Consider the following 10,206-nt stretch of genomic DNA (forward strand, 5'->3'; position numbering starts at 1 on the left):
CGATTCAACATACATTCAGGAGAGTTAGGGACAGGAGTTATATCCGACGATTAAAGCAGTACAGGGAGCATCTCGGCACGCTTCGCGAACGTTATGTGAAGGTCGAACGGTATCGTAAGGAATCGTTTGATTCTGCCCGCGCGCATGGCCTGATCGTGAATGACAGAACGTTGAGGATATGGGCGCTCACTAAAGCTGGCGAGCTCGGGCTGACAGAGTCCACTGCAAGTCCTCCTTGGAAACGATGTTCTCCCCTTGCAGTCCTTGATATTCAATCAGTTTTGTCATCCGCAATTCCGACCGATGTGGCTGTGCGCCTGGCGTAGAAGCGGTTTCGATGCCCCACGGATAGAATTTCCGAGCCTAGCAGAGATGCTCTTCGATAGGAATGAAGCGTGTTCATCGGCGAGCTGTTCGCTGTGACCGTCTATAATCTGCGGCTGTTGTAAAAAGACACTATGTGTCAAGTGTTTCTATGTCGATTATCATTTCTGCAACGGAGAGACGCAATAAATATGCGGTCGTTCTATTGTCCGGAAGCCGGGAGGTCCAGTTGGCTTCCTTTTTCTCGGGCATCGTGTTTTCCGAAATATCTGGCAGGCAGGCTGCGAGGAGTCGGCCCTCGCGCGCGCCCAGCCGTAGGAGCGACTCGGCGTTCGGGAAAGTTGAGATTCTGCCGAGCGAGCACTTATGCGTGCGGCCACGGGTGACGCTTCCGTACGCGGGGCTTCATGCACGACTATCCCATAGAAGGAAGGGGAGGACAGAATTATTCATTAAGGCTCGTAGGATATTCGAGCGATCGCAGGAAGAATCTGGCCGCGAGTCGATAAATTTATCTTGAGGAATTTCTCGCCCCAATCTCTTGTTTCGGGCCCTACAGCTCTGTCAATGTCTTCGATTTCCTGTCTAGAAAGAATTTGATATCGACGCACCATCTATCTCTGTAAGCCCAAAACTCAGGTGGCAGATGGCGGAATCACAACGGGGCGAGGCTTCGCTGGAAGCCTCGTGGTCAGACGACGATACTTGGGAGCTAGGGCGAACTCCGGCCCGGATATCCGTGGGATACAATCTCACCCCGGCAGAACTCTGGAGCACGAAGTTTCTTTCCTGATCCGTATTGAAGTATCATGGAATCCAAACCCTGGTCCCGATCGTTGAGGCACTCTGACACTTTCTCGGCGTACCGCGGACCCCTCCAGGGTTAGAACTCCCGTCGGAAGTCTCTCCGGCGACAGACCCCGACGCTACTAATTCATGATCAGGAGCGCGCGCTTTCTCTCAGCACCTGTCTTGGAACTCACGAATATGGGCGGTGTGACTTGTCGCATAGCGCCGGAACGTGGATTATAGAACAGAAATCATGTTTGGGATCTCACTATCGGCGGCCATGAATGCCTGCAAATGACAACTCCGCAGGCACACGTGTTCAGTCTTCAGCGGTCTGATCGCTGATAAATGGAGCGGGAATTTAGATTCGATGGACATTTCCGGCAGGCGATTCTTTTTCCCTACCCGTGTCTGTCGGAGGCATTCGCTGTGAGTTTTTGTTCGGAGCGCCGCCTTTCGAAATAGAAAACGTGCCATCCCCGAGCTCAGAGGCTAGGACGTGGAGAGTTGCCAGTAAGCTGAACTTGTTGTGGACTTGTTTTCAATTTTGTATCGGAGCCTCAGCTGTTGATAGTTCCGAGTACGTGAGAGTAAAGCGAACACAATACCTATGGCTGCCGCGCATTCTCGGCACCAGCCTCTCGTCTCGTTAGCTCACCCTCTGCTTCTCCGTCTCTCTGACATAACACTAACCCATACCTGACCTCGCGAAACCTTGACGTTATTTTAGAATTAAGCATTAGAAGACTCTTGATGTCTGAGACAGAGACCTTCTAGCGGCCAATAGCACCTCTGCAGCCGCTAGGTTCGAGCCCTCTCCGTCGACAGTGAACCACTCGAACACCGCACTATCGAAGACCTAGATGCGGCACGAAGCGAGCCACAAGACCGGCCGGCCGGTCTGTTGAAGTTCCTGACCTCTCAGAGTTCTCGGTTAGTTTGGCTCATCGGTAGTGTAGTCCTCAACTTCGGGAAGGAGTCGCAAGACGGACGGTAAACAGTGTCCGCAACTCGATTGTACGAGACGTACGGGTCGTAGTGACTCCCAGACAGAAGCCGCGAGGGTCGATGGTAGCGGGGTCGTCCAGTAGAGCGAGATTTCTCGAAGTTCCCATGTGTTCAGCGCTTGTTCTATTTGACAGATAAAGCGATGGATAACGAAGCGCTCAAGAAGGCTGCCATTGCGGTGCCAGCCATCGCGGTTTTGTGCTATGTTGCCTACCAGGGGTAAGTCAGATTGAGGTGACGCTGTTCTGAGAGCTTCAGTGACTTCCGATCGCTCCGAGTATGTTCTGCTCGGGTCGTTCCGGGAACTAGTAACTCTTAAGCACCTTAACTGACTCTACGGCGAAGTCCGAGATATTCGTCATGAACGTTTACTAGAGAGATAGGCCGTTTCTGCGAACTTGTTCAAGAGCGTGCTCTACACTCAGAGAGAGGGTCAGGGCGCAAAGTGCCGATGATGGCGAAAAATGAGCCTTTCGAAAATACATCTTGAGTCCGAGGACAATGACAAAGACGTTTCTGAGGACGTTCGCGCCCTATGTAGTTGCTCGTATTCAGTCAAGGTAACACTTCTGAACCGTTGAAAGCGATTGATGAGCTTGAACTAGCAGCGGATTTCAACTACGGAACGGAGATAGAGAATTACCGAATCTATTTTTTGATCCGCAGTACAAACGTCTTGCGATGCATTCTGCCGCGCAAGGACGTGCCTCAGGACGTGAAGGATAAATTGATCGCCGGCTACCAGAAACTTCAATCGAGTCCACAATGCAAGTCGCTGCTCAAGAAATACCTCACCAAGGATGTCCTCGAGAAACTTCAGAACAGGAGCACCAACATGGGGGCGACGCTGCTCGACGTCGTCCAGTCCGGCTTTGCCAATCTCGACTCCGGGGTCGGAGTATACGCTCCAGATGCCGAATCTTACAAGTTGTTCGCACCGTTGTTCGATCCGATCATCGACGATTACCACAACGGCTTCAAAGCCACCGACCGTCATCCGAGATCTGATTTCGGTGATCTGAGCACACTCGTCAATTTAGATCCCGAGGGTAAATTCGTCATATCCACACGAGTGAGATGCGGCCGGTCGCTTCAGGGATATCCTTTCAACCCGTGTCTCACCGAGTCGGTGAGTGTTACACCGATATCTCTCTTACATATCATGGAGACATTAACCCTCGTCTTTCTCCGGGAGCTCCTCATCACCACGAGACTCGCTAAATGTGTGAGGAAATTTCCAGCAATACCGAGAGATGGAACACAAAGTATCCTCCACTCTCAAAGGATTGTCGGGTGAGCTCAAGGGCGTCTACCACCCGCTCACAGGGATGAGCAAGGGCGTTCAACAGCAACTCATCGACGATCACTTCCTCTTCAAAGAGGGCGACAGGTGGGTCATTGATGAGAGAGCCAATGGAGGGTCGGGAAGATCACATCGATTTGTTGGGAAATATCGAGGAAGATGGCCTCAAAAAACGTCCCATGAGCTCTTAGGGGAATCAATCTCGCTAAAGTGAGCTCTATTCGCTGCAGGTTCTTGCAAGCAGCCAACGCTTGCCGCTTCTGGCCAACCGGAAGGGGCATTTACCATAACGATGCGAAAACTTTCCTCGTCTGGGTGAACGAGGAGGACCATCTTCGGATTATTTCCATGCAGATGGGCGGCGACTTGAAACAGGTCTTCGGCAGGCTTGTGAACGTACGTTTCGTTTCGGAAGCGATCTCCCTATCGGAACTGTACCGTGGATGGCTATACTTCGAAATATTCCGTACATATCTCGCATTCCCAACGTTTTGATCATTGTAGGGAATCAAGGCAATCGAGGCACGCATTCCATTCTCAAGGGACGATCGTTTGGGCTACCTCACATTCTGCCCCACTAATTTGGGCACAACCATCCGTGCCTCCGTACATATTAAGCTGCCTAAGCTCGCCGCCAACCGGACGCGGCTCGAGCAGATCGCCAGCAAGTACAACCTGCAAGTCCGAGGTAAGTCCACAAGGACGATTATCGACATATATGTATGTATGATCTCTTCCATGCCGATGGTGTCCAAGAATGATCTCATCAGTTTTAATTTCGTGCTGACCTTGAATCTTTGATCCGGAAGGAACTCGAGGCGAGCACACCGAATCGGAAGGGGGTGTTTATGACATTTCCAACAAGAGACGTATGGGCCTGACGGAGTACGAGGCGGTCAAGGAAATGCAAGACGGAATCCTTGAGCTCATCAAGATGGAGAAAGCGTCTTAGGAGGATGTGTCGGATGCAGCTTCTGCTTTTCGTTTCGTCTGATTAACTGCGAGCGATCTACACATTAGCGACTAGGTTGTTACACAAATATTGTTGGAACGAGCAACAATCCGTCATGCACAGATTCCATGCACGGGGCTTGAACTGTTGCTGATTCGGCATCGGTATGCAACATGTTTATGCTAGGCAATCATTTCCTTTGGGCTAGCGGGACTTTTGCTTCCCGCGCGCGAATGAGTACACTCTAGTCAAAAGGAGCAGCGATCTACACGCTGCGACCCGTGGACACGGGACGCGCCGTTCGGACTGACTGGCGCCTGGGAGTTTACACAAGCGTAGGCACAGAAGATACGAACAATTTCCACAAGCTACTTTATCGGATATAAGCAGAGACGAGAAATCGAATATTTATCATGAACATACTGCGCTTGACCACAAAAATGTGCTGTGAATAAATCTCCGCGTTTGCAAGGCTCCCCTTGTCGGTTCGAAAGCATGTATCTGTTCATCTCGACAGGTCCCGGGTCTCATCGAAGCGTCCCCCGTACTACCGGCCGATCGCGTGAAGTCGGCTCTGGTCTCTTGGCGCTCCGGAGCGTATGTGTAGTATGTATCTTATATACGTCCGAAGCACTGAGAGCGCAGAGCTGGGAGAATCGTCTACCTCCTTGAGGTAAGTTCTCTTTCACGGTCCGAGAAGGGTTCAGACTCATTTGCTCTTCACTCCAGAATGTGTACCTCGCTCAACTGTTGATGGTACTCGGGAGCTGCTAGTGTCGGCTTCGTGGGGGAGTCATTGTTAGCCTCGTGAGAAAGATGTTTTTTTGTTTTCTTCGTTTTATTTTGTTTTTGTCCATTTCGAATCCGACGACCGACTTTGTTTCCGGTTCCGCTGCTCGTCACTCAGCCGATACGTTCCGTCGTCCCCTTGATTGAGTACTTCCACTTTGTTTTCTATCGATCCCCTATCCTCTCTTCTCCTCTACTGATTTCCCGGGCTGACATTGTTTCAAGCGAGAACGAGGAACGCGATTGACATTCGATTGGGTTGGGGATTTCCTTGCGGAACGCAATCGAGAACCCCAGTGGGTGTTCCGCGTATCCTTGCGGCATTTCGCATACAACGATTCACATCGACGACTAGCCAGGGGACTCAAGAGATACCAAATCACTAGAGGCCAGGGTCTTCATTGAATGGCAGCAATCCGAATCTGCTCTCTATATTGTTCTCAAACTGTCAGCGAGGATCGGTCCCGAGTCGGAGGGTCGATTCCGTGTTCAGAAGTGGAGCACTCGGATGCTGGCTCACAGTGGTCGTTCCAGGTGGAGTAGATAGTTTGACAGAAATAGAATCGATGCCGAGCGATGAGTCGCGTCGCCGTTAATTAGAATAGCCGCAGCTGTGGATCATGAGCAATAGATGTGAAATTCCAGCATGCGATTCGACGTATCACAAGACTTAATTGTTGTTGGGAGTGCTACTTCTCGACCACTTCTGGACCGGACGGAAAACACGAAGCTTTCATCGCCACGGATGGGCATACTCTCTGGTTTATTTTCATCTCACAAGCACGTTATCTGTGACGACTCTCTATCTCAAATCCGACCCGCGCACCTCGGGCTCACAGTAATCGACACTGCCCTCGTTACATTGACACAAGGCTATGGGGGATGATCTTATTTACGAATCTTATTACGAATTTTCGATTCCTTAGCTAACGTAATTTACGATCTCTGAGTTTTCCGCTGACCGCAGCGGTACCGATCTTCTCTCTTCCAGAGTTACTTCAAGCGGTATAAGCAGTTGAGCGGAACGGCGTGATGTTGTCCCATTCTCGAAACGGACTGTGTACGTTCTGACGAGGCCATCCCGGCCAGGATGTGCGTCCAGAACTGGAACTAAAACCCATCGGACTCTTGGCAGGTAATCGTCCTTTAACAAGCACACGTCGTTGATCTGGATTGGCTCCGCTTCGTGCCCGCTCGTGAGGTTGGCTGAACGGAGCATGAGAATGTACTCCCGGTACCATCTGACGGACAGGCCGCGGAAATAAGATGTCTTCATGTTTTGCGCATCTCGGAGCTCTTTGCCATCCACCCTGCCGTTCGGACCGAGTCGGTCAAGAGGTTCCACTGAGGCGAGAGTCGCGGTCGGTGGTCCACCTCGCAGGAGGTGACCTGGAGTTAATGCTGTCGGGGCATCGACTTCGGTAGAAGCATGCGTAATCGGGCGGTCGTTGATGACAGATCCGAGCTCCGCCACGATCGTGCGGAATTCCTCGAACGATATGTAACTCGAACCCAAAGTCTTCACCAAGGCGCGCTTGAACGTTCCAACCAGGCGCTCGTACATCCCTCCCCTCCAAGGGGCCCGTGGACAGATGAAGTCCCAATCTATCCTGCGCTTCGCCAGCAGCGATCGAACTCTCGAACTCGCGAAACTCTCGCGTCTCTGCACGAGTTGAATACCGCTTTGATCTCGGTAGCCGCCTTGATGAAGGATTTCGCGTTATCGGAGATGAATTTCGAGCACGCTGGGTAGAGGCTCAGAAAACGGCGCAAGGTGAGTGTGCATGGTTGACATCGACTGAACCACCTCGAAGTGTACCCCTCGCGTCGCGGTACAAACGAAGAGAGCCACGTACATCTTTGCCCTGCCGTCATTCGTTCGTGAGTTGATGCGCTCAGCGTTAATGTCGTGAGAGGACGCGAAACCCTGAACGCGAAACTCCGCTCGCTGGACTGGAACCGCTCCTCGGAGGAGTCGGCGCGTGCTCGGCGAGATGAACGTCATCGAACTGCCGCTGTCGAGCAGGATTCTGACAGGAATCTTCACTCCACCATTGATTATGAACGCAGAGACTGTCATCATGAGCGCATTTTCGACACGGTGCTCGCGGCAACTTCCTCGAGGACTGGGGCGCTGGTCGTCTCACAACTTTTGTCGGGATGCATAACAGGATAGTGCTGAAATGATCTGCATTTATCGCAAGGATAGCGGGTCCCACGGCAGTCACTCGGTTTGTTGTGATCGGGTCGCAGACATTTCGGACACCGCCTTAGCTTCGTCAGGACCTCACGTCTTTTCTCGAGCGTCATGTCGGAGGAACGTCGGGACGATCCGTGCTCGGCACTTTTGCAGAACAGACATTCACGTGGGGGGAACTTCTCTCTGTAGCCATCTGGAGCACCGTGGTGGCCCGCCGCACCAACTGTGTAGTGACGAAGTCTTCCTCTTTCGGAATCCTTCGAAGCGAACCGCGATCTGGCTCTCGGATCCTCATTGCTCCTCTGAGCGTTCGGGTAGACGGCAGCCTCGATGAGTCGAGCATCTTCTAGGTCGTTCACGCGTTGCTTCAGGAACTCGATGAACTTTCGAACGTCTTCCACCAATCCAACTCCGGCGGCACTTGCGCTCGCGAGGTGTGGTGAAAGGCTGGCGGCCAATCCAACACTCGAACTGGGCTCTGAAGTGTCGGAACTTCAGTCGCTCGCCACTGAACTTCTCAGGGGCGAGGTCTAACTCCTTTGATGATCGATAGACTGTTGTAGGAGCGGGGACGTTGGGGCCCGACTGGGCTTCGGGATGAGAGTCAATCGGCGTTTATTGAGTCAAGACGTTACCGAACGTGACCCGTCGGCCCGTCGGCGTCGTTGCTCCTGCGGACTGGAAGAGCTCTGTGGCGCTAAATTCGACGGGTCTGAGCCTGTTGGTGAGCTGCGCGATCTTGCCTCGCACTGGGCCCTCAAACTCCTCGATCGCATCCTGTTCGAGCTCCATTTTTTCGGCGGTGAGCTCGAGATGGTTCAGCACCGCTCGATCATACTCTCGGATATCTTCGAGAAGACGCCCGGCCAGCGTCAATCGTTCGGCATCGGACAACCCCTCGGTTGCATTGCGCTGTTTGGCAGTCAAGCTGGCCGGCGGCAGTCCGAGCTCCGCGAGGAGGGTTCTTCGTTTTTGGGTTCGCAGGCCTCGCAGGGAGCCGAGAGTGTAGCGCGTCTCGTCGACCTTCAGCGCGGCCGCGGACATGATTGGCGAAATCGATGTCAGTTTTCGATGACGATTAGCAATGAATCTTGGTCACGGCACCAAATATGAAATTCCAGCATGCGATTCGACGTATCACAAGACTTAATTGTTGTTGGGAGTGCTACTTCTCGACCACTTCTGGACCGGACGGAAAACACGAAGCTTTCATCGCCACGGACGGGCATACACTCTGATTTATTTTGATCTCACAAGCACGTTATCTGTGACGACTCTCTATCTCAAATCCGACTCGCGCACCTCGGGCTCACAATAATCGTTCCAGGTGGAGTAGATAGTTTGACAGAAATGAAATCGATGCCGAACGATGAGTCGCGTCGCCGTTAATTAGAATAGCCGCAGCTGTGGATCATGAGCAATAGATCCTGCCTGACGCTGATCACTAACTGGGCGCTCATCACCGCTACAGCTAAACACAATCCCTGGGTCCAAGAGCGAGTCTTCTGCTCTGACATCCTGAAGAACCGAAACGAGCCGATCGCCCGGATCTTTTCTCGGTTCGAGATAGCCGAACGAATCGCCGTGGTAGGCAGTCGAATTGGGGTGTACTCTCGCACCCTCTGACAACACCGAATATGTCTTCGGCGAAGTCCAATCTCGGATATGCCTCTGAGCGGCGTTCCGGGGGTGGGAAGATGTCTCAATGGAGTGGTGAAATTCTTCCGTGAACTCTCCGAGTTCGAAATGTCGCTCAAGGGCGCGTAAGTATGTATGAGGCTTCCGGCTGCGTCGAGACGGGCAATGATTATTAGTGACCACTTCCTTGACATCCTCGCCCGTGATTACAAAGCGTAGGTATCTACGCGTGCTCCGAGAACACTGTTGAACATGACACCTACCGTGAATCCGCTAGGTGACCCGGGCTTCTATTTCTTCAAATGCCTCCGGCGAGGGGCTTCTATTGGAGAGGGGCTACTATTGGAGGGGAGCTCCTACTATTCCAAGAGAAATCTTGCTCCGGAAAAGTGATGATGGATTTCTGGGGGAGAGCGTACTCGGTGTGGGTGGATATCCTGGGGCTCCGCAGTCCAGATTCTATCACGTCACCTTTCCCTCGGCCAACTTCGGCAGCCCGGTGTCTCCTAGTAGAGAGAGGCTTCTATTGGAGGGAGCTTTTATTTTCTCAAAAGCTCCGGCGAGGGGGGGGGGGCATTAGAGAAGGGCTTCCATGGGAAGGGGGCTGCTATTGGAGGATTTACGGTATATCGTAAGTGAAAGCTTCGAGTCCTCGACTCCCTCTTCTGCCATTTTGCAAGGAGCTCGCTTCCTCAACTATTGAGGAGTATGCCCTGCACCTATGCGGAACATCTTTTCGGGGCCTCGACAGTTTCCGATAAGACATTCAAACTTTTTTCAACGGAGAAATCTGCTTCGGATACAGTTTATTTAGGTTGAAAATACTGGTATTACTGTTCAAAAAGGTAGTTTCCGAAGGACACGTCGTGTCGGAGATTCAAAGTTTTCGGATCAGGATTCTCTCGCTTCTTTCACGGCTCTACGAATGAGATTCCACTGTACGTGGGTTTTCCTCGGAGACATATCTCGATCCTGATGTCGCTCGGGGGGAAAGGAAAATGGAAACGAAATTCGAGGAGAGGCAAAAATTGGCCTCTTTTGAGAGGTCTGGCTGCCACCTGCCTGCTAGCTGGTGTCGGATCTTGCTTGGTCTCGGATCTTGCTTGGTCTCGCATTTTGCTAGTCATCGACCTCGCCTGCTCTCGGATCTTTCTCGGTATCGGAGCTTGCTTGGTCTCGCTTGGTCTCGGATCTCGCTAGGTC

The 10,206-nt window shown here is 52.2% G+C and overlaps 1 protein-coding gene across 1 annotated transcript; it reads left to right on the top strand.

Annotated features, from left to right (window-relative positions):
- Window positions 1-1,974: 1,974 nt before the first annotated feature.
- Window positions 1,975-4,843, top strand: LOC100902065 (arginine kinase). Its single transcript, XM_018639253.1, has 7 exons — window positions 1,975-2,046; window positions 2,256-2,340; window positions 2,788-3,250; window positions 3,363-3,511; window positions 3,655-3,820; window positions 3,929-4,112; window positions 4,234-4,843. The coding sequence occupies exons 2-7, from the start codon at window positions 2,264-2,266 to the stop codon at window positions 4,374-4,376; spliced, it is 1,182 nt and encodes a 393-aa protein (XP_018494769.1). The 5' UTR covers window positions 1,975-2,046; window positions 2,256-2,263; the 3' UTR covers window positions 4,377-4,843.
- Window positions 4,844-10,206: the final 5,363 nt, after the last annotated feature.

This window comes from Galendromus occidentalis, unplaced genomic scaffold (genome assembly GCF_000255335.2).
Source record: "Galendromus occidentalis unplaced genomic scaffold, Mocc_1.1 scf7180000077427, whole genome shotgun sequence".
Lineage (NCBI taxonomy): Eukaryota > Metazoa > Arthropoda > Arachnida > Mesostigmata > Phytoseiidae > Galendromus > Galendromus occidentalis.